This window comes from Sciurus vulgaris (genome assembly GCF_902686455.1).
Source record: "Sciurus vulgaris genome assembly, chromosome: 14".
Lineage (NCBI taxonomy): Eukaryota > Metazoa > Chordata > Mammalia > Rodentia > Sciuridae > Sciurus > Sciurus vulgaris.
Genome location: NC_136475.1, coordinates 85,813,304 through 85,839,117, shown reverse-complemented (window position 1 = coordinate 85,839,117; position 25,814 = coordinate 85,813,304). Strand labels below are relative to the sequence as shown.

The following is a 25,814-nucleotide window of genomic DNA, read 5'->3' as shown; positions in this document are numbered from 1 at the left end:
TTGCAGTGAAAACAATGAGCTGTCAAGACGTATCGCCTCTTTACCCACAATTCCTCACAGTACTTTTACATTTCTATCTTTAATGACAGGGTCTCTTAAAAATGAACGGTAGGATCCACATATCAGAATGGAGTGTAAGTTCTCACTCTTCTGGTCATCCATCATGTAGAATCGCACTGGTCGTGCATCACACATGCACATAGGGTGATAATGTCCAGTTCACTCTACTGGCCTCCCTACTCCCACACTCCCTCCCCTCTGCCTGACCCAAAGCACATGTACACACATCGTGTCAGAATGCACTCTACTGTCATGTGTGACTATTTAGAAAATTTAAAAGATGGTAGGTGAGAAGCTACCAATGAATCTTCAGTGGAAATTTAAACAAAGAGAGGGTAAAAATTAACTTCCTGATTTGGCTAAAATGCAGAGGTTCCAAATGTCAGATGTTCTAAACACATAACATATCTTCCAAGGATTAAAATGATAGGATAATATTTATGGTACTAAGAATAATAAGTATTTGAAAAATTTTCCCCAGATTAGAGTGTGTAGTTGTTCTTGAACTGACTACATGATTTCTAATGCCATAGCCCCATACCCCGCGTTTTAATACATATCACTTATGAATGAATCCATAGCCACAGAACCCACAAAGCTGAATGTGCTTTGCCTATTCACAAGAGGCTGGAGCTAGGGACTACCTCAGAAGTAAACAATGGAATAACAATTATGTGAGGCAGAACCTTCCTGGTTTTCAGCAAAGTAACTAGAAACTATGACCTTTCCTTAGTGTCCCACATAACTTAAAATGCTGTGTAAATTTTTAAAAAGGAACTAATGAAGTAGAAAGACAAGATAACCACTTGCCAATGACAATAAAGTTCGTAATTATCATCCTAAGAAAATAATGTGGTTGTCTGGGAAAAAAAGCAAAACTAAGCTAGTAGCTTTATTCAGGAAGATAAATTTAACTTTTAACACATTAGCAAAAAAGAGTACCCTTAACTTAGAAATAAGTTCTTGTTTTCCCAAAGACAATAGCTTAAAGCTCATGAATATTTCATCAAAAGAAAAGCAGCTAATTTTCCTTAATGATTACAATGCAACAAATTAAGATACTTACTGATATAGTAAGAGTTTCATTCTTATGGTCAAAATTCATTTTTCCACAATAAGCTCGCTGAGATAATAAGTTGTCAAAGTACAATTTGCACCGTAAAGTCAAACACCTTAAAATGAAGAAATTGAGCATATTAAAAAGAGGACAAAGATACACAGAACTGTATTTTCACCATGATTTAAGCAAAGAGAAATATGCCACAATGTTGACATTGGTTGTTCCTTTAATAGGTGAGTTTTACGTGTTTATTTCCTCCTGTGTTTTTATACTCATTTGTGTGCCCACATTTTAATTAGTCCATTTACTTTTATAATAAACATCTATGTAATGAAGATGTCATCCCACATTTAATATACCCCATTATACAAGTCAGTCCACATGAATGTACCAATCATTTGACTAATTTATATGAGACATTATTACTCTAACACATAAGACAATTCTTGTCCTTAAAAGAATTAAGCTCTAGAGGTATTAAAATTAAAGATTAAACTATTCATTTGCCTATTTCCTCCCAACTTAACAGTATCAAAAAGGGTCAGGGCAATCTCTTTATTGTTATAATAATGCTTTATACAATGCCTGGCACAATGCAAACTCTAGTTTCTTCTCTACATAGTAGGTAGACATTGTACTATGAAGAACTTTCCTTTTTTCTTAAATATTACTTACTTATTTACCTTTTATTTATCAGGTTGAAATCAGAATTTTTCATTTTACTCACTGTACCATTTTATCCAAACTACTCATTATTGTCCTTATTTATTTTGATCCTCACCTTTGTCCCAAATTTTGCCAATGAAAGCCCCTTCAAGTTGGCTCCTATGTCCTTTAATTGTCATCCTCCCCACCACCCTTAAGTGCTTTCCTTCTTTTCTGGCATAGCAAGAGGCTCTCTTGTACCTTCTCTGCCCAGGTCTGCAACCAGCCATTTCTCCATGAAACCCTGGTTCTTTTTAGCATAGAATGGTATTTAGAAAATAAGTAGAATGTCAAATTCACAAGCTGTGTCTATGCATGTATATTTCCATACATTTCCTACATCCATACAGGAAATAAAGAAAATAAAACAAAATGGCAGCCAATGATACATCTCTGGCTAGTTGAACTTACTGATAGATGTTTTATTTTGCCTTTACATTGTTTTGTTATAATAAAAATTATTTAAAAAGTGTGAAAAAAATAAATTCTAGATAGTAAAGGTTTTTAAACCATCTTTACTCATTAATGTGTAAGGCTTATTTCTTAAGAATAACTTTGATTTTATTCTTTTCCATCCTATTTCCTCCCTAAACTGTTTAACTCCCCACTCTAGGAAATACTGACAGTCTGAATTCTCTTTTGCTACCACAGCAACCACTACTAGCTGGTTTTCAGAATTCTTGGTTTACTTTTTTTCTTGAAGTTTTAATATGTATTCTTCAATTGCTTCCATTCACAGGATGCCTAGAGATTATTGTCATGAAATGGCAAGGTTCTCCAAAGTAAAGAAGCAAACAATTTAGAAAATTTTAAGCATTTTTATTTTCCTCCTAAGACTAGGTAAGCAATATAGATCATGTCAGCAGTGAAGCATCATATCAAGGTAATAAACCACAATAGCAATACTTTTTAAAAATAAATTTAAATGTCAATTTCTGGGTAATCATATACAAACAAAATTACTCCACCTGGAAACACACAGATATAGAGATTGGGTTTAGTCTTTTGCCTCAAACTAAAAACCTAGATAATAAATATGAAACAACAGTTTTCAGACTGAATATTGGATGGCACAGACAGCTAAGAGTCACAATGATCTCTGAAAGACACAAATTAATTGAGCCCTATGAATATTCCAACTCCTACTCATTGAAAGAGTAAGGAGAGTGGGTCCCTACATAGAGCCTGGTATCTTCTTATTAGGAGACAGAGCTGCAAGTCTGGGGAGCAGAAGACTAGAGAGGAGAAGATGGCATACAGGGAAAACTCCAGAGATCGACCAAGGTTTTGCTCCAGTCTTGGGCTGACTACTATCAGTTCACATGTGTGGAGACACTAGTGAGCCTGGGAAAAGCAAGCAGAAGCACCTAGGCTCCCAAAGGGACATGAAGAATTCATGTTCCCACTGGCAGGAGTGAAGAACCTCATAATTCACAAGACAGAGTACTCAGAAAGAGTACTGCCTTGATGTATTAACCCCAATTAAAGGCTGCATTTAGTTCCACCTTAAAAACAGCCTCAATGGGATAAAAATGAATTCCATTTAATTCAAGTTTAAATAATACATCTAAAAACTAAAAAACACAACTATGAATATTCCCAATACAAAGAAATGATAAATGTCTCAGGAGATGGATATGTAAATTACCCTAATCAAATCATTACACATTGTCTACATGAATTGAAATATCATACTATAACCTATAAATACGTATTATTATTGTGTCAACTAACAAAACAACTGAATATGCACTTCAAAACTAACCTGCATATTAAGGAATATGGTCACCTGTATTTCTCTTTATGGCTTTATCTAAATTTCTCCATATGTACTGAAGGTAGGTGTATTTTTACTCGTTTTATGGTCTAAAGATTGTAGAATTTTGTATATAAAGATAGTTAAAAAGCATGTTACTAAAGGAATGCCACTGGGAAAAACAGAGATGAGTGGGAGGATAAGGGTATCTTGGATCCAGATATGTTCAGAGTCATCCTTCCCTATCAACTGTCCTCTCATTTAATTCTGCCACCTGTGGTATTAGCTGGGGTCAATCCATTACTAAGAATCTGTGCACATGCACCTCTGAATATGCTGTTCATATTCCTATTTATTTATTCAACCAATGTATACCAAGTGCCTTCTATATTTTGGACACAATTGACAGTGAGGAAACAACAGTGAGTTAAACAGTTTCTGCGTTGACAGAGCTATCTTATTCTAATAGACCATGGTAAATCAACTGGAATACTGCCTTAATAGGCCCCACCAACTCTTTTATCTCCTAAGACCAAACCATGTACAAGTGCAAAACAGGCTTTTTCATAACCAACAAGTTCTCATTCAAAGAACCTATTCAAGCAATGAAAGCCATCTATAAGCCATCTAGTGAAGAGTATCTAACAGAGTAGCAAAGTTGGACAAGCTTGCTTCCTATTAAAAGTTCCTTCAAATCAGAATTCTCTGATTACAGAATCCTAAATGACAAGTAAGTATGGTTTCTGTTACAAATAACACAACATATATTCTTTTAACTTAGTTTTATTATCTATAAAGCATAATGTGAAGAGAAAAATGCAAAATATGCAATTTTTTAATATACTCACCTTCTAAACTGTTGATATGTTTTGTATCTATGGGTCATTATTTCTTCTAGTAATTTAATAAATCTTTTTAAAGTCCTTACTTTATTATCCAGATCAAGGTATGTTTCCCTTGCTTCCTGGTACTGCCTATTTTACAAACAAAATATTAAGTAATTAAATATTCACAAGAAATGCAAATCAATCTCAAATGCAATTAGCTGGGAGAATGGGAGGGTAGAAAATATGGTGAGTACAAAGTAACAGCTGATCTCCTAATTCCCAGTCAAAACACACCTCCAGAATGAACAGGTTCCACAGAACAAATGCACTACAGAATGAGAAGAATTCAAGCCACAGAGAAGGTAGAGTAGGAGAGGAATACAGGTTGGCAGATCTCAGAGATACCAGCAAATATACACCTTCTCAAAATGAAGGGGTCACAAGTGTTTCTTTGGGGAAGAGATGGGGAGCTTAAGGTGGATGCAATTCAAAGCATCATATGTATATGTACGGAAAGATCACAGCCAAAATCCATTAATTTGTATAATTAATGTGTGTTATTGATTATAATAAAAAAAGATAAGTGGAAAAAAATGGGTTTCCCTTAGTGACAGATGTCCAAAATACTGAACAAAGGGTAAATATTAAATCTCTCTACACTGAACAAGATAAGATCAAAGAGTCAGAGAAGGAAGGCAAGGCTACTCAGAAGAGCTATCAGAGAAGGCAGTACTGACCACCTGAGACTGAAGTAAGGGAAAGATCCTACCTACGTATAAGAGGAAACCCTGGTCCAGGTTCCCAGAGTTACCCTTCCCAGCCTTCAAATAATCAGTCCAGGAAAATTCAGCTATTAAAAAGTGAGTTACAAAAAAATGTGTGGATAAAGATATTTATGGAAAAAAGTTATAAAGGTACAGCAAAATTCTATAAACAATAAAAAACTTACTAGAACAATACTACTAAAAAGACAGATAAAAATTTCAATTAAACAGCATAAATTAAAAGGAAACATGATTCAAATTCTAGTAGGAAATAATACTGCCTCAAAGTAGAAATAAAATACCTCAAAGAACAGGTAATGAGAGTGATTAACTGGAAAGTAGGAAGAGGTAAATTAAGAACCTGGAGAACCAAAGGTGGGAGAAGTTTGGGCTGGACTGAGAATTGAGGAAGAAAAAAAAAAAAAGAATGCAGATATGAAATCAAAATGTGAAGACGCAGAGAGGCAAGCAGAAACATGGAAAACACATTAATAGAAATAAAGAACAAATAAAACAAAAATTTTTAAAAAATGGTTTGACAAAATGATAGAAGACAAAAGTATCCAAAATATGTATAACTGAAAACCTCAAAACAATAAAACAGAAAATATTCAAAAGATAAACAAACTTCTAAAAGACTTAAACTTACATATTTTAAAAAACATAATGCATATAGAAAGGGAAAAGAAATCACAGAATCTTACATTACAGACAAGTTGCAGGGCTTTAAAGAAAAGTGCAATTGTAAACAAGATACTCAAGAGAAAGTCTAACTCAAATATTTTACATTATACAAAACTATTCTCTAAAATATAAAAGCTAGAGGAAAATACTTATGAATCTGCAAAAACATAGACAATGGTCACATATGAGTCATTTTACAGGAAACAGAACAACTTTTCAAATGGTTGCATCTGGAAAACAAAAAAAATAATTCCTCACACTAAACACAAGAATAAACTCCAAATAGAACAGAGATCTAAATATTAAAAAAATGAATATATGTAAATTATAAAAATGCATAGGTGGTGCCTCCATAATCTAGATGTAGAGAAAGGCTTTTAAAATATTTGATACCAAGCCAGGATCGATGGCACAAGCCTGTAATCCAAGCAACTCAGAAGGATTAAGCAAGAGTATCACTAAGTTCCAAGCTAGCCTCCACAACTTAGGGAGGCCCTGTTTCAAAATAAAAAATAAAAGGTGTTGGGGATATGGCTCAGTTAATGCTTTGAGTTAAGACTTCTTGGGTTCACTCCCTGGTAACACACACACACACAAGAAAAAGTTACACCAAATCCAGATATAATAAAATAATAATAAAAAGAATTAAATAATCTTTTAGTGGAAAAAAAAACAGAACGAAACAAAAAAAATCTCAATTAAAAGAACTCAAATGATGAACTGAGTAAAATACTAACAACATATGGCTAGTATTTCTAATACATATTATCTAAATATGCTTTAAAATTTTAAATTTAAAGGAAAAATGTTTAAAATGCTATAAAAAGTGGGAAAGAATATAGATAACTCAAGGTACAAAACTGGTTTTTAAATATATGAAAAAGGTTTTAGGTTTACTGAAAATGATGGAATATAGTTAAAACTACATAAATATTCCATTTCTCAATCACAGGACAGGAAAACTACTTAGAACCTTTATAAAATATACTCTGTTGGCAAGGTTGTAGGGAAGCATCCTCTCAAACAATGTTGGTGCAAATGCAAAAATGTTCCCTAACCCATGGAGGGGATTTAGTAACATCTAATAAATAAATCACTCCTGTATTCTCTTTTTTTACATTAAGTTTTTCATGGTGTTAACAGCTGCAATCTTCTGTAATTTAGCCATTCTTCAATAGTTGCGCACTATTTCTAACTTTCCAGTGTTACAAATAATGCAACAGACATCTCAACACAAACTTTTTCTCAATTTTATATTTTGTTACAGCAACAAAATAACCTGGATCATTGAAATTTTAACAAACATTTAGACACACATTGCCTAAATGCTTTTTCAAAAGACTATAATAATAACTAATATACACATTTCCCACCTATTCTGTTTACTAAGGAGTATCTCACTAAATCTTCTAACCTTTTAAGGTTAAGTATTATAATCACATTCATTTTGTAGATGAGGATATTAAGGTTCAGGGAGATTAGATAACTGTCACAGCCACATCAGTAGGTGACAATAGTACTGCAACTCAAACTGAAACATTCTTTCTTTAGAATCTGTGCTCTGATTAAAGTTTTAACTTATTTTTTTCCTGGTTGTGCTGGGGCTCAAACCCAAGGTCCCACATGCCAGTCAAATGCTGTACCAGTGGACTATATCCCCAGTCCAGAGTTTTCATTTTTACCAGTAATGTAAAACTATCCATTTCACCGAAATTTCATTGCTTGAAGTACTAATGGGTTTTCTGTAGAATTTAACATGATGTATTTTTGATTTCCATTACTTGATTTGTGAAATGGAATATTTTCCTGTCTATATGAATTTTACAGGTATAAAAAGAATTATGTTAAAAATGTCATTTCATACTTAAGAATTCAGAAAAGAAAATGTTACAGTTAATTTTCAGTAACACATATGTAAAAGACTGGTTCAGAGTTGGGGTACAGCTCAGTGGCAGAGCATAGCATGCATGAGGTCCTGGATTCCATTCCCTAGTTTTACACACACACACACACACACACACACACGCGCGCGCGCACGCACACACGCGCACACACACTCACGCACACACACACTCACACAAACTAGTTCAGCTACAACAATATGCCTTAGCAACACTTCATTCAAATGAAAGATAAACATTTTTTTATGTCCTGCTAATATGCCTGGATAATAAGCCAGAAAAGCTACCAACCACTTACCTCATGATTTCCTCTCGATCTCCATGACTAGCATGTTCTGCCTGTATCTTTTGTCTTAATCGATTAATTTCCTTGTCTAGAATTGATGCAGACTTTTTTACTTCTATTCGCTCTGGGCAGATTTGTCTTGCTTGTGACATTTTCTCCTAAGAATACAAATGTTTAGTATCTTTTTAATGTTTTGTTTTGAGATAGGATCTTATTATGTTGTCTGCACAAGCTGGGCTTGAACTCATGATCCTCCTGCCTGAACCTCCAATGTAGTTGGGATTTCAGGTATGTGCAATTAAACTAATCTTCAGTATCTTTAAAATTTTTCTTATATAATTCATTATACCATTTTTGCCAAAATATGCCAAGTAAAATTCTGAACTTATGTTCAAGATTTATATTTTAATTACACTTAATATCAATGTTATTTATCTAAACTTTATATTAAGGATACAGCTCAGAACTGTTATAAATCTTCAAGAGAATATTACTTTAACTGTGTGTAATTTTGATAACTTGTAAGCTCTCCACAATTTCCTTTGAAACAAACTTTAAAAGAGCAGTCACAAAAAAGTGGCCCACAAGGAGCTGAGGTCTCACACAAATTTTCCATGTGCTTTACGATGCATACTAAACATCAATGGAATTGAAAGCACAAACAAAAAGACCCTAGTATTTGTAAATGATGCAAAAATACAAAGAACTTTTACATACCAACATTTATTTTATACTCAAAACCTTCTCTACTAAGTTTTAATAGTGAAATGGATTACAGAGATTAAACTGCTTTCCTTAAGATATAAGCAAAACTAGAATCCATCTAGTTGTAAGACTAGTTTCAACTTATTCCCTGAAGTCAAGGTTGCTACTTAGTTGTCAACAAGTATGGTTGGCAGGAGCTAAAATCCAGCCCAAACCACACCCCAGAGACTCAGATGAAGGGGTGACTTTTTCTGACAATATGTTGGCTAAGTAGGCATCAAAGGAGCTATATTGGCCAGGAGAGTGCCATTTTCTCAGCCATGCAGACCTCTATGGGATTGCTGGAGTCTTGTCTATTAAGTCTTCACACTATGAGGGTCCCTAAGCCGCCTCTTGTGGTGATTCACCCAAGCACCTATTAGTCTATAAGAAACAAATTCAGACATTTGTCTGTTTTCAAAAACATGACATTAGAGAAAACACACTTTAATAATCATGAGTAAGGCTACCAAAAAAAATTAACATGAAATAAAAAAAGTTATAGTCAACCTCCAGCTCCTTTACTTTCATGTCCAGTTCTCGTTTCTTTTTATTTAACGTATCCAAGTGTTCTTTTTGTTTTTCTTCATAATGCCGCTTCCCTCGTTTTTGGTTATCCACTTCAGCATCAGCAAGATTTAACTCATCCTGTTTGAATAAAAACAAAACAATTTGTAAAGATTATTTTTAAAAAACTTGCCAGTCCAGGTATAAAATTAACAACTCACTAAAATGGGTAGGATTATGCTGCATGAAAAGACAAGTGTTAAGAGTTTATGTTTACGTGCTGGGGATATAGCTCAGCTGGTAGAGTGCTTGCCTCACAAGCACAAGGCCCTGGGTTCAATCTGCAGTACCGCACCAAAAAAAAAAAAAAAAAAAAAAAAGAGTTTATGTTTACAACATGTCTGAAGTGAGGAGTTTCCCAAAATTAAAAAATCATTTTATATCCAAATTTTTATAAGAAGTCTCCATACATTACAGTACATTCAACTCTATTTTTGTAAATAAGGTAGTTTTTAAAGAATCATTTGCCTTAAAAAACTTAATGTAAGTACTGGATATAAGAGTGCCCTCTTAATTTGTGGGGATATAGTTCATGGACATTAACGAACCTTATAAGTGCTATGTTTTCCTATATATTAGGTACAAAAGATTAACAATAACAGAATAATTATAACAATATATATATTTGTCAAAGTGGTCTCTTTCTTGAAAGATCAAAACAAGTACTACTTTGGACTGCAGTTGACCATGGGTAATTGAAACCAAAGAAAGTAAAATTGTGGATAAGTGGGGACTAATGAAAATAATCCTAGAAAATATGCAAACTACAGTAATAGAAAATAAAATAATGGTTATCTAAAGATAAGGGTCAGGAAATAGGGAGGGAGAGATTAAGAAAGAACATAAGGAAACTTATGGGCATGAAGGATTATGTTCTTTTTTCTGATTGTAGGGAGAGTTTCACAGGTTTACAGATGTCAAAACTTACCAAATTGTACTTTTTTTTTTTTTTTTTTTTGCTGTGCTGGAGATCGAACCCAGGGCCTTGTGCATGCAAGGCAAGCACTCTACCAACTGAACTATCTCCCCAGCCCAAATTGCACATATACATATGCATATTTATTGTACATCAATAATCTCACTAAAATGACTTTTAAAAAGGCTCCTATGGGGCTAGGGACACAGCTCAGTTGATAGAGTACTTGCCTTGCATGCACAAGGCCCTGGGTTTGATCCCCAGCAGCACAGGGAAAAAAAAAAAAAAAAGGCTCCTGATGTAAGAACCACCAAATAAATTTTAGTCAGTTTAGTCAGTTTTATTTGTATTTTTGAGCCTGACATTGGTCAAATATACCATAATCATGTTTACCTTCAAGAATCATAGCTGTAAAAGAGACAAATAAACAGAATCCCAAACAATATCATAAAAGAGAATAGAAATTCAGAAAAGGAAAATAACTATTCATATCAGAAACCAAGAGACCCTCCTACTACTACAGACATTTATCTTCATAGGCTCAATGTGGATGTCATTTCCTGTACAAAGGATTTAATTTATACCAAAAGCATTACGTTTGTGAGTGCAAATCAAAATAAATTGTTCAAAGTGGGGGAAAACAAGAGTACCTAAGCTAAGACTTCAACGGCTGCGTATTTAAGTGGAGCCCTCTACAATCTGTACTATCCCTCATCACAAAATGAAAATCCTACCCGCAAAAAAATTATATCTGGAAGCTGATTATATATTATGATGGAATATTCTAAGGAATTAAGTTATTTTGTTTCCTAAATCCTCTTGGTTGGGCTGTTATTGACACCTTGTGTGTCCTGACATGGAGAAGGAGAAGTCTCCTCCTGGCTGATTACATGCAGGTTTACTAAAGGACCCACCTCCTACCTTTCAATGATCTGCAGCCAAGGTTAAGAGCTAAGATCAAGAATTCTTATTCCTTCTGCCCAGTTTCTGCTCTTGAACTTATTTACGGACTCCCAGATCCGAGAACTGCTTTAACCTAGAGATCCCTAAAAGAGCAGAATACAAGCTGGGGGTGTAGCCCGGGGGGTGGAGTGCTTGCCTAGCAAGCATGAGGTCCTCAGTTTCATCCCCAGCACCACAAAAAACAAACACAAGACAAAGTCACAGAAAATAGCTTGTTCCTCATCATTTCTCATTTTTATTTTTCCTGAGACAAATAATTTACATGCTAAGTTTGTTCTTTTCTGATGGAGTACAACATTTTGATTAAGTAACCCTATTCAATTATCTATGAAAATGTTTCTCTATGTTTTAAAAATAATTTCACTGTTAACTCCTGAGTTCTGAATTTTACTTTTTCTACTACTGAAATTCTTAATGTTTATTTATTCTATTTATTTTCTTTAAAAAAAACTAATTTGATATTATTTTCTATTCTTAAATTTTTAGTCTTTTTAATTCTTATTTCTTATAGTAACTATTTTCTCATTTATCTTTCTCAAGATTCTGAATATTTTTCCTTGTACTTTACAATTTAATTTTCTAATCCTCCTAATCAACTCAGCTTACTTTCTCATTTTTATTCTTCTCACTCTAAGAAGAAAAAGTCCAGTCACCTTGTGCTGTCAATGCAGGTAGGAACCCCAGGGAGGCCCAGGATGCTGAAGAACCCCCACCCCCCGGAAGAGCTGCTCTGTGCAGCTCTCCTCCAACTCTCTCCTCCCACCTTCTCCCAGCTCTCCACACTATGTTTCTAAAATTTCCAATGAAGACAAATAAAGTACTGTAAATGCTTTTAAACTTTAAAAATATTTAAACACATTTGGATTCAAAGGGGGCAATTTCCCTGAAAATTAGAGTGATATCAGTAACTCTCTCCCGTAAAAATACACTATTACCTCTTCTCAGTGTCTCATATATAAAATTTGGGGTTCTGAAAATGAGTTATTCATAATGTTAATAAGCTACCTAATAACTAAGCTATTTAGCAAGATTGGAAATTTACACAATTTAATTGTTAAATAACTTTATTTCCTTAAATTTAGCCTCAAAAAGCTTAAGTTAAAAATAAAAAACTGACTTCAGCCTGGAATGTAACTGAGATAGGCTGATGAATGGGAGTTGGGCAGGACTTTATTTCAAGCTGTAGTTTACAGTAATTAATCCATTATTGAAGGAAAGGTGGGACAAAAGAACAGGCAAGTACATAAATTGTATAGATGTATAAGATGTCCCTGAACTTTGGTCCTGGAAAAAAAATATATCGCAAAATAAAGAGGCAACAAAAGCTGTAATTGTCTGGGGGAAAGAGAAATTCAGTGGTTTATTCTAAAGGCAAAAAGCAGAAGTATTTTTATACTAATTGAAAACTGATGAAAAATCTGGTTCTACCATTCGCAACACTCCATTTTATGTGGTTATATTTACATTTAATCAATAATTCCGATAGGGTAATATCCTTAAATACACTTTGGACATAAAACTAAAACATAAAATACACCACAAACAGGGTAACAGTGATAAATACCTTAAGCGGATCTGCTAGCTCTGACAGTTGATTAATTTTCTGTTTAATTGCATCATACTTGTCTTCCGCTTCTACTTTAAGACTTTTATGATGCTCCATATTTTCTTTTTGTTGCTCCATGTTTTTCTCAACCATTTTCATTTTGATTTTATTTTCTTGAGCCTCATCTTCCTGATAATATTTAAAGATCACATAAAGTTAATAGACTTAAGTTATGAAACAGAAAAAAAAAATGAACCAATTCTGTGAGGAAAAACTATAGGCTACAGACAAATTGCATCAAAGATAAGCACGAGAATCTTTTCATATCCTTAATGGTAAATTTGGAAATAAAAGTACAAAAATAAGAAGGGAAGATATTTAGCACACAAGTCAAACAATATTCTGATTGAGATCATAATCAAAACAAATAACTTTTATTTACTAACCTTTTTTCAAAATAGTTAGTGGTATAATATATATTACCTTATGCCACACAATGTGTGAGATGTTATCAAAACTCAAGGCACAGTCCATGCCTTCATGAAATTTAATCTATCAATCAAAGGAGATAAAACAGAAAACTAAAAAGTAAAAAAGTGGAAACATTTCTAGTAAAAAGTCACAGCAGGTGCCATGAGAGTGAAGTTCTGCTAGCCTGGGACTCTGGTGCTTTGTTCACTGCTTATTCCTCAGCACTTAATATACTGCCTGATAAGTAGATAGTTCACAAATAGTTGCTAATTTTTAACAAGATGCATAACTTGTCTGTTTACTGCAGCTCAGAAAAAGCTAAGCTGAATGTCATGAACAGATGTCTGAAGAAAATAGAGAATAACAAACACATGGAGAATTAAAGTGGGAACCATTAACTTAGGAAAAGAGAAAAACAAGGAAGGAAAGGCAGAGAAAATATGGTTGACTAAAAGGTGGTATTGCCTTCTCTGTCTACTTGTACTGATGCTGTTTAACTGAGATGACTAAATGGGCTATTGTACAGAAGCACAATTAGGTTTTTGATGAAGTTTTATTTCATGAAGCAGAAGACAATCAACTATGCATATTAAGTTATATACACAAAACATGTCTGAAGGTCAGGCAGTTTCTAACATAATAATGCATGGAGATAGCAATCATAAAAAGTAGCTTTAAGTGAAGGATTAAAAAAAAAAAACCCTGAGACTTAATGGTCATTAACCTATATGACAGTTTTATCCTTAAACACTATATTCAATTAAAGAGAAGAATTTTACCAGGGTTGCAATATCTACAGACTGGTGTTCTTCTATATTCTCAAGTTCCCGAATTTCAGAAATACTTTTTCTTATTTTCATCTGAAAGGAAAGTATTTAAAATTTAATAACATTAAAACAAAAAAAGAAAAAAAAAAAAGAAAAAGAAAAATACTTAGAAAGGATAAAGAATGCACTAATCCATAAAGCGCAATGACCGAGAAAGATCCCATGACTGACAAGTGGCGCCTTCCAACCAAAGGAAGTTATAAATTCTTCCAGCATCATTCTCACTGCTAATCCATTCCCCCCGCAAGAGATAAAAGTAATCCACCTTAATATTAAAACTGATGACTTTTTTGAATACACAAAGTAATTTTCTGAAACACCCAAAATTTCAAATAATTAGAGATCACTCTAACCCACTGATTCTTAAAGTAAGATCCAAGTAAACCTTCGGCATCCCCAGACCCTTTAAGGGAGTCTACGTGGTCAAAATTATTTTCATAAAAAACACTAAAACATAATTCATCACTCTTAGAAGCATTCTCTCACAAACATAGAGGTGGTTTATAAATATATGATGCACAATATCACAAGGGACTGAATGTAAAAACTGATATAAATCAAGTGAATTTTACTGAAACGGACATTAGAATTTACAAAAATCTAAAACGCCAATCTCTCTAAAATCTTTTTGGTTTTGAAAAATATATTTTTCATAGTATTTGAAATTAATTATTAAATATTCTTAGTTTTATGTTCAGCCAAAACAACCAAGAGGCAAAAATTTTACTTTTATTTTTATAAGTGTTCAATATCTCTAGTAATTAGAGAAAGGCAAATTAAAACAACCCTAATATTTCATCTTACTCCAATTAGAATGACTATTAGCAAGAACACAAACAATAAGAGATGTTGGTGTGGATGTGGGGTAAAAGGCACACTTGTACATTGCTGGTGGAGTTGCAAATTGGTGCAGCCACTCTGGAAAGCCATGTGGAGAATCCTCAGAAAACTTGGAATGGACCCACCTTTTGATCCAGTTATCTTACTCCTCAGTTTATACCCTAAGGACTTAAAATTAGCACACTACAGTAACACAGCAGCCACATCAGTGTTTATAGCAGCTCAATTCACAATAGCTAGATTGTGGAAGCAACCTAGATGCCCTTCAACAGATGAATGGATAAAGAAAATGTGGTATATATACACAATGGAATATTATTCAGCCATAAAAAAGAATAATATTACGGCATTTGCAGATAAATGGATGGAAATGAAGAATATCATGCTAAGTGAAATAAGCCAATCCCAAAAAAACCAAAGGCTGAATGTTTTCCCTGATAAGTGGATGATGATATATAATGGGGGGAGGGTATGAGAGAATAATGGAGGAACTTTAGATTATGTAGAAGGAAATGAGAGGGAGGGTGGGGTATGAAAAATCGTGGAATGATTTTCACCCTATGTACATGCATGATTACACGAATAATATGAATCTAAATCTTCCACAACCATAGAAATGAAAAGATGTACCCCATTTGTGTACAATGAATCAAAATACGGTCTGTAACATTAAAAAAAATTGATAGATATAATCCACATAAATGAAAGTTCATTTAAGAATGTAAGGGCTTGCAGCCAAAGAGTTTGAGAATTTCTACTTGAAGTGAATGACCGTATTTTAAAATAAACCTGAAAGTGTTAAAATGAGAAAAACAAAAACAAAACGAGGTGGTCTTCTTTCTTTACCTTTAACTCTTTATAATGTAGTTGGCACCTTTTAAGAAGATCTTCATTGTGTTTAATATCCTTTTCAAGGGCAGACAGATGCTGCTGAAGATTTATTATCTGGGCCTTCTTATTTTCAACCTCATTTTCCAAGTCACTTTCAAGAGAAGATGAAAAAATACTTTAAATCTATTTCTCAATGTAATAAACACTTTTGACTGTCACAGAAAAGCTTGTTTGTAATAACTTGTTTACAAAATCCTCTTCTATTAAATCAGTTTATAATTTGGGCAAATTTTTAATAAAATGAAAATCTATTACAGAAATGTTAAAAAATATCTTCCAAACTGAAGTTTTATTTATTTCCTTATATTTACAATATAAGGAAATACTTGTATTTACAATATGACTTCCATATGCCATGAATGTGTGCACAGGGGTAGGAAGAATTAGAAACAGAACTAAGGCAGGATTCCTCAAAAGGAATAAAACCAGGAAAAAAACTGTCACACTAAAATGTGACCATGACACAGTATTACAATATCTATAGCACTATGGAAACACAAAAGCGAGTCTGGGAGAAAAGACAACTTCACTGCATTCTCTAAAGCTTTCATCAGCTGGGCCAACCAGGGGAGAATTCAGAAAAACATACACAAAGGCAGTGATGAAAATAGACGTAACTAACAGCTCCACATTTTCTGCTGATAGGAAAAAAAATGCCAAGAATGTGTAGGGAGTGAAAAGGAGTTCAAGGAAAAGAGATGGAGATAAGGACCCAGATGCCCAAACCCTCCAGGCAAGAGTCAAGTGGCTTCAGATGCTTCCCTGCCTCACTGAATCAAGTTCCCATCTCAAAGCTGTGTGCCTGGAGGCAGAAAACCACCTTTGCTGTGAACAATGTTTTCCTTGTCAAAAGGGTTGTCCAAATTACACTGAGATGCATACTTTCCCACATTTTAATACCTCTGAAATCTGAAACAATTTTTCAGTCCATGCTTCAAAATCACCAGCATTTTGTTCCTTTTTATTGGTAGGTGAAATAGTACATTAACTATACACTGGTATATACCTTGGTAGAATTTTCAAATAAAAGAAAGATCACTAAATGTCAGTTGAATAAATGATGAATGATAAAAATAGAGAAAGCTATACCATTTCTGATAAAAATGGGACCAGTTGCAAAATTTTAATATGGCTCCACAGCATCTAGCATGAAATATTTACTTTATCATATACAAATCTATACCTTTATTAACTAACAGTCATTTTGCAAATGACAAAATTTACCAAGTAAATAAATATGGAATGGAACCTTGAGACTAAACCAAAAATTTAAAAAAAAAATGATCAAAGACTAGTGTTATCATACAATTTTCTGAATATCAGCAAAAATTCAAGCAATCAACTCATTCACAAAATTGCTAAACATGACAATTTCATTTTTTCTAGATAGGACTAAATGCCATTTTCATACAGTATTCCTCTTTAGTTTTTAATTCATTCTTACAAGGAGAAAGAGCACTTGCTACCAAATGAAAGTTGTTTGTGTGCGACTGCAGGTACGCTCCCTGATGATGTGGACCTGGTTCTCACTTCGCACTGTGCTTTGTCTGTTTCTTCAACACTGATAACCACCTGACCTGGCTTTCATGCAGTCTACCTCCCCTTGCTTAATTCAAGTTCCAGGAGAGAATTTTTGTGTACTCTGTTTCCAGCTGAACTTGAGGCTTAGATTAAGCCCAAAACATGCATGGCATGTTAGGTTACATTAGTGATCACTAAATATCTTGTTGTCTGAAGAAACAAATGAAAGAAAAAAATTTGAAAAAAGGACTTAAAAAATGAAAAGGTAACATTTTTTTCTGGTACTAGGGATTGAACCCAGGGGGTGAAGTATCACTGAGTTCTATTTCTATTTTTTTCTCTTCTAATGACAGGAACTCACTAAAGTTGCCCAGGCTGACCTTGAACTTGCAACTCCTGCATCAAACTCCTGAACAGCGGGGATTACGGGTGTGTGTCACCATGCCCAGGTAGACAATATTTTTACAAAATCAGTAATTATTCTGAAAGCTTGCTTACATATTATGTAACTGAAAACCACATTGGGATAATGAATAAAACCAAATGTCACTTTTTTTCTGTTGCTAAATAAGAAGTTTTACTAACCCTTCCAATATCCATCATAATTATTTTATACTGCTTTCATAAATCACATGAAAATGAGTATTATTTGAAAATAAGAAATCTATTACAACTAAACTCTCATTTTCCCTAAACAATCAAGTCATTTAGAATACTTCGCTCAATTTTCTTAGGTATTTTTTTTACTTACATTCTATATGCTACTTAAGATCTTTAAGTCATTAATATAGGCACAAACAACTGAATTAATTCAAGTCAGAAATCATGTTTTTTATGGTACAAAAATTCTTTGTGCATGCTCTTGAATTAATAATTTTTGGTTTAATTTCTCAGTTTGTCTCCTATAACTGCTCTATTTTTCTAGGCATGGGTCTAACTGCGTTGACAGACCTTTCTAGAATGATACAACTCAGAGTACCAGTCAGAAACATAAGAAGCATTAGCCACAATGAAACCAGCAAATGACCCTGAGAAAAAATCAGCAGAACTCAATGGTGGACACAGTAATATAGTTCATTTACCATCTAAATTAAATTTCTTTACAAATCCTTGTGGACAGGTAACAAACACTGTGCGATCAAAGGTCAAGAGAACATATTTTGCGTTCTAAGCCCTGAATACTGTTGTCAAAGTGATGAAGGAAAATAAATGTCAACTCAGAACTTCACATCTACCTAAAGGATCTTATAAGAGCAAACACTTAGATAAATTAGAGTTCTTTGCTGAAATAACTTTAATGAATGAAAATGAACCGCCAAAGGAAGTGGGAATAATGCAATAAAGATCAACTTGACTCCAACCTTATTTCAGAATCCACGTCTCTGCTTAGAAACTTAGGTCGTGTATTTTCAGATGAATAATAACGTCCTGCAAAAACTTGATCACCATCAGCAGTAAAAGCTTCTCTACAATTTTTGGGTGGCTTTTGGAACTGCATTACTGCACGAGCTACAGAATTATTCTAAAAGAATAGAGGGGAAAATACATTTTTAAAACAATGTCAAAGCATTTCCAATGGACATAACTTAAAAATATTACCTGACTTTATTACTGTAAGATAATTCAAGTCTTTTTAAATGTTCAAATGAAATACGTTCATGAAATTAACATAAAAATTTCGAAAACAACTTCCAGATTCAAGGAATTAAAACTATTTAGTCATTAAAACAACTTAGAAAAAAATGTTTTATGATAAATCAGTATCTTTATTTTTAAATTCTCATATAGTATTCACTTCAAAGTAAAATTTATTTTAAGTAACTTTTCACATAAATACATTTACTTTAGAAAATGATATTGTTTTTTCTAAATGCTGTGAGTGGCTAGTAAATTCTAAGAAAAGAGAAGCATATGAAATTATATAGGGAAAGTCTAGAAATCTTTAAGCCCTGGAGGAAATGAAAAGAGGATGAGGTTTAATCAAGGCCTCATAAACCTCTCTAGGGACAGACCTTCACATCGAGGCTTCATTATTTATTTCCAATTATTTTTCTAAAACCTGAAAACCAAACTCATAATTATAGTAGAAATGTTCATATGTACACATTTGGGATATCAAAACCCTTATTTTTAGTTTTTATGAATGAGAAACAAAGACTTTATATTATGTTGTCTTGATTATGGATTTGTTTTGAATTTCCTTGCCTCCTGGTTCAGCAAATTTGTCAAAAGATGAAATGAAATATGATGACCTAATCTAACAAGTATACAAAAATATACATACAGATGAAGAATAAATATCATCTAATTTTTATAGAGCACAGTGATAGGAAAAAAATTTACAAAACATCAAGTAATTTAAAAAGAATTTTTATGTGTATATATATATGCATATATATGTTTACACATATACACACCACACTTGTGTGTGTGTGTATATATATATATATATCTACATATAGATACATAAAAAAGCAAATAAAAAATGAATTTGGTAGCCAATCAAGTAAAAAAAAAAAAAAAATTATAGCAGTGTACCAAAAGAATAATATTCATTTGTGACCTTATTTCACAAAGAATAGTTCAAAGTTTTAAAGTTATCTGGGGAAGAAAACATACAAACCAACTAGCTCTATATTACCATATAGGTTTTCCTAAGTATAAAGTATAAAAGTGAAATGTAAAAATATTTCACAGTAAAGAAATAATAGGAATTTATAAAGCCACCTTGTGTTTTGAAAATTTTAAAGTAACATAAAATACAATGAGCATCTCATCTTACTTTGATTAGCAGCACTGTCTCTATGCCCCTCATGTCGATTAGACTATTAGCAACAACTGCATTATCTATTTCTAAAGCTGTCAGAACAGTTGGGAACTCTGGATGATGAGCAGCTCTAGGAGACAAAAGAGGCAAAACTTACTGAACTTTATAATTATAAATATGTATGTAAATTTTATATACATAAAAGTTGTATATATTTAATGGGTAAGATTACTTAATCATTCTCTCCTTTTCCCGCAGGTGAAGATGCTTCAAAGAGTTTAAGTTCCCTATTGTCATAAAGCTAGTTAATACTGTGCAAGTACTTAAACTAGGCAGTATAGATTTAGAATCCAGCTTAACCTTTATGCCCTTTTACTTATTATAATTAACAGTTAAAATTTCCTTAAATCTTCCACTATAATCATACATAAACCTAAGTCAATTAATTAAGATCCATTAGGTCCCAAGTTTTCAATTCTACATAGGATGATGGAACATAGTGAATTAAAACACATCTTAATTAGTTAAATAATTGTCCTGCTAATACAAGACAAGAAAAAAAGAAGGAAAGTTTATTACCAACAAAGGAGAGAAAAGATTCTTAAGAATTGAAATTTGGGCTCCTTAAAGAAACATTCAATTTTTCAAGTAAACATTGAAACACAAGCTATTAAGAGCACTAAAGGATGGACATACTAAGAACAGTAGGTACAGGAGCAATGAATTGCTGAGGGGAAATAACTACAGTATTCTTAGAGTTTTTAATCAGTCCTAGGATTCCAAAACAAGTCAGTATCTTTATGTTTTATGCATCTTCAAGCATTAATTCAACATGTATTTGATGAGTACCTAACTATGTGCAAGGGAGGTACTGCTCCAGACAACAGAGATCTTTTAGGCTAGACATGTAAGTTATTTGGGGAGTTAGGGATAAAATGTTTTCTCTCTCTGCATAAGAATCTGAGTTATGTTTGTTTATTTCCTTCTCTGATCCCTGGTTTCTAAAACATAATCCTCACCTTAAAAAAAAGAAGAAAAAGGAGGGGAAAAAAAAAAGTTTCTCATGAAGCTTACATTTTATTGAAGGAAAATATAAAAGGAGGCAAAGGTTGCGTATAATGCTCACACACAAAAACAGGCAATAAAAACCTCACTGGGCAGACACCTGAGCAAATGAGAGACTCATGGGGAATAACGAGTGCAAAGGCTCTGAAAACAAGGTGGCCAGGGCACAGCAGTAGACTGAAGAGTCAGGGGGACACTTTAAATTCAAGACGGAAACAGGGTCGGAAGCCGAATCATGTGGGCCCTTGCTAAAGGAAAGAGATGAAGTTTACAGTGCTTGGTACAGAAAAATGACAGGATCTGACTGCTGTCCTAAGACTGTGGTATCAGGAGACAGAAGTGGGAAGATAAGCCTACCGACTGCAACACTCAGGTGCAACATGAGAACGGCATGAACGTGGATGGAAGCCATGTGTGTTCTGACCCTGCATATATTTCTAATGTACAGTTGACAGATGTGGCATAGCTGAGTCAAGGACCACTCATGTTTGGATTGAGCAATGGAAAAATGAAAAGGAGGGGATTACAGGAGCAGGTTTTAGGGTGGAAATCAGGAGTTTGGCTTTTAGACATGTTATGTTTGGAATGCCTATTGGACATCTAAGTGAAAAAAAGAGCCAAGTACAGATGCAGTTTGGTGATCATATGTATTTAAAGACATCAAAATGGGTGAATTCACTTTGGGAGGAAATGTAAATCACTAAGGAGAGGTCTGGAACACTGATACAGTCAGAGGTGAACAGGAAGAAGCAAAAATACTAAACCAGAACACTTGGGGAATTAGGAAAATCAGAAGTGCTTAGTCCAGGGCACCAAGTGAAAAATGTGTTTTAGGAAGAATGAAATGATCAACAAATTCAAATGCTGCTGGTAATTCAAGTTAGTAAATATAGTAACAGTTGACTATCAAACTCAGCAATGTGAGGCTTGTTGAAGCTTTGACAAGAGCCATCTGTGGGCTCAAAAGCCAGATTGGAGCTGGTGCTGTGGCACACACCTGGAATCCCAGGGACACTGGGGGCTGAGAGAGAAGATCACAAGTTTGATGCCAGCCTCAGCAACTTAGTGAGTCCCTGTCTCAAAAAAAAATTAAGTGTTGGGGATATAGCTCACTGGTAAAGTACCCCTGAGTTCAATCCCCAGTATAAAAAACAAACAAACAAAAAGGACAGGTTCAAGAATAAAGGGGGAGAAAGAAAGCAGAGATCCAGACAACTCCTTTTGAAGAGCATTCTTAATGAAGGGAGACAAATGAGATACTGATAGCCAAATGGCCTTCTCAGGACAGAGTTCAAGTGGAAGTAAAAACAAGGATAGGAAAGCACAAGGGGTGGATGCTCTCGAAATGTCAAGCAGTGTTGATGGAACAAAGTAGGGACCAAGGAGATAAAGGAAAGGGAACAGGAGTCTAGAGAAGAGGAGGCAGAAGATTCTGGCGAAATCTGAGTAAGCACATATCATCATTAGATGGAGCTGCTACTACTAGTTTGCTCTAAAGCACCAACTCACCATCGTGCCTTCCTTTTGCTATCCTTCTGTGGGATTTACTTCACATGGGCTTATATTACAATAATTACATTACTATCAATTGGAGGAAGTTGACAGATGTTATAAAATCAGCCCAGGAGAAAAAGTAAAAGCGGAAAGGGCATTAGCAATGAGATGTCAGTGGCAGGCAACAAGGAGAGGACACTATGAAACAGGCTCACCAGGTAAGTAGAAAGCCTGAAGGAGACACAAACGGGAGAGGAAAACTTGTAAGTTCAAGGAAGCATATGGGCCTCACTGGTAAACGAAGTTCCAGGACAAAATGATTTTATGATCCATTAGGCTTAAAAAAGAAACATTTAATAATATGTCATTTCTAACAGCTGAGTAAAAAGGAAAATCCCACAATCAAATTTAAAATACAGGAAAAAATATGCTTAACATTTGACACATTTTTAATAACTCCAAACACAAGAAAGGAGTAGATAAAAAAAAAAAAGTGCACAAAATAGGTTGAGAAGTATCTAAGGGGCAGAACCTCCAAGAAAAAGGTTTCATAATAACAAAAGGGGTAAAAGTTTTAAGGAAGGTGTATCTAAGTGTATCTAATGCCTAAGAGAAAATAAATACACATACAGAAATATATACATATTTCCCTTAAAGCTGGCAACAAAGAATAGCTGAAGAATGTGATGAATATTTTAGGAGCAGACAGTAGTAAGTAAGTGCAAAGTATACCTTAGGAAGAGTTTGACCTAGTATGTTTAAAGGACAGAGGAGTCAACGGAAAGTGTGTGGCTGAGGAGTTATTTTTTTAAAAAGGGTTCACAAGTCAAGCAAGAAAGTATGTGATTCTGAGCACAACAGAACAGCCTTAGAGAGAAAGAACACGTCCTCTGTTGAGAAGGAGGTAAGAGAACACATGCAGACATGTCTTTGGCTGGGTGATGGCAGGATAAGTAGTTCAGCAGGTTCTACTACTGCTGAAAAGAAGTGGCTCTTTTAATAAAAAAGGAAACTACAGTTTCTGACTATCTGTCTCCCTGGGAGCTAGGCATGTTCCTAAGTACCTTTATGTGTGAAGTAACTGAAGTTGATAATATTAAATATATTCAGGATTCTGGTCAATATCCCGTCAACAAACAGGACTAGAATCTAACTTCTTCCACTATTTTCAACAACTCTGTGCTTCAGCAATCTACTCTTGAAGTTAAAACATGGATTTTACTATCACTGGTACCTGTTCTATTAAACTCTAAATTTCTGTCTTACCACAGCTTCCAGGATATATTCTCCCAGGCTGGTGTTAAATCTGCCGTCTAGTCTTACGCAGGCTGACCTAAACATTTCCCCTAGACCTCACTTTCTTTGAACTACTCACTCAAAAGCATCTTCAATTTCTTTCTTTCTCTTCTTCTTTCATACCTACACCCTCTAAAAACCTGTATCATAGTATTAATCCAATAGGACATATTATCATCTATAAATAAACACAAATTAATAGTGAAAAATCCTGCAGCCTCTGGAGGACTTTAAGTTGGCTTCCTCTTAGGTTTGTGGCAAATAATCTAAACCCTTAAATAAGAAAATTCCCAACCCTTCTGCCCAACTCCTGAGGCCCAGCACTCAGCACATGAATTCACCAACTTCCAAAACAATGGACACTATATTACACAAACTTAGCTCACCTCTCTACAACTTCAAAGGATGCCAGAAGTCCCACATTATACCACTAAACCAACTGGAAATCACACAGGCCGTGAAGCACATGTGCCAGCAGGGTAAGGCCAGGCGTTCTCCTTCACAGGGGTCCCTGGGGCAGTTCAGAGGGCAGCTGGTACAGCTCTCCAGGACTATCCTTTCTTGGCTCCAAAACGACAGTGCAAGTTCAAGGATATTTCTCACAGAGGCCACTACCTCTCATAACAACTTCCTAAGTTCTCGGTCCTCATATGGCATCCCACCAGGTGTGCCTAATTCTCCCAGTCCAGTCACATTAACTTGTCATGGGTCATTTTTACCATTAAACAATGCTATCTGGTAGCACAAATGAAATTTCATTTTTATCAGGTTTTAGAAACCTGGGATCAGAGCTAGAGATAAACACAGATCAAATTTTCAGGAAGAGGGAGAAAACACTTTATGCTTCACTCCCAAATATTTATATACTATAGCCTAAAGTTCAGAATCAACACTTCAAAACAGGACTTCATCTACTTTTGATAAATCAACTTTTTCCCTTATACTTTTCCTAAACCATGCAGTGGCACATCATTCAGCTAGTTACTCTAGCCAGAAACCTAAAAGTCATCCTTGACTTTTCCTTCTCTTATAATTAATAAGTTTTATTGAATTTGTGCCTGAATCTCTCTCTTAATCTATCCCTTCCTATAAAAACTGCAAATGCTATTTTGGGGGAAAATAATTTACAATGCCATGCCTTCATGCATCTTTCACATAGAATTTTATTTGCCTAGAAGGTAATTAGCCTTTTCTGTCACTTGACAAACTCACCAGTTAAAAAACTGAGCAGTTATCATTTCCTTTCCAAATTCTTCCCTTAATCATATGACTTAAGGACTTCTTCATTTCAGCTACATCTGCATCTTATTCAATTTTATCAAAGCCCATAAAGAATATTTAAAAAGACATACAAATTTACTCAAATATGAAAGACATGACATTAGACTTATTTTTTAAAAAAAGAAGCACAAAAAGTGTTTATAAGAAAATGTGGAGGCCAGGCTCAGCGGCGCATGTCTGTAATCCCAGCAGCTCAGGAGGCTGAGGCAGGAATATTGTCAGCTTCAGCAAAAGACAGCCTCAGCAAAAGTGAGGCACTATGTAACTCAGTGAGACCCTGACTCTAAATAAAATACAAAATAGGGGATGTGGCTCAGTGGTTGAGTGCCCCCAAGTTTAATACCAGTAAGCCCCACCCCCCCAAAAAATGTGGAGACGGGAAATATATTTTAAAATACAATCTGAGACAGGGTTTGGCTATGACGCCCATAATGGCTTTGAAGCACTGGGCTCCAGGGATCCTTCTTCTTCAGTCTACTAAGCAGGTGGGCCTACTATAGCTGTACACCACTGTGGATGGCTCACTGACTGGACAGTAGTTAGCAAACATGTCAGTTCAGGTGCTCTTAAGGTTTGTTAGGG

The 25,814-nt window shown here is 34.4% G+C and overlaps 1 protein-coding gene across 2 annotated transcripts in view; it reads right to left on the bottom strand.

The window, feature by feature from the left end:
* SMC6 (structural maintenance of chromosomes 6) overlaps positions 1-25,814 on the bottom strand; it is a 68,269-nt gene that overhangs the window by 11,398 nt on the left and 31,057 nt on the right. For both annotated transcript variants that reach the window (XM_079111133.1, XM_079111132.1), the window contains 9 exons: positions 20,112-20,226; positions 18,691-18,851; positions 15,764-15,899; positions 14,030-14,110; positions 12,798-12,968; positions 9,298-9,435; positions 8,056-8,201; positions 4,430-4,555; positions 1,127-1,232 (listed from right to left, as the gene is read on the bottom strand). In XM_079111133.1, coding sequence (XP_078967259.1) covers positions 1,127-1,232; positions 4,430-4,555; positions 8,056-8,201; positions 9,298-9,435; positions 12,798-12,968; positions 14,030-14,110; positions 15,764-15,899; positions 18,691-18,851; positions 20,112-20,226 — 1,180 coding nt within the window. The remainder of the gene's footprint in view (positions 1-1,126; positions 1,233-4,429; positions 4,556-8,055; positions 8,202-9,297; positions 9,436-12,797; positions 12,969-14,029; positions 14,111-15,763; positions 15,900-18,690; positions 18,852-20,111; positions 20,227-25,814) is intronic.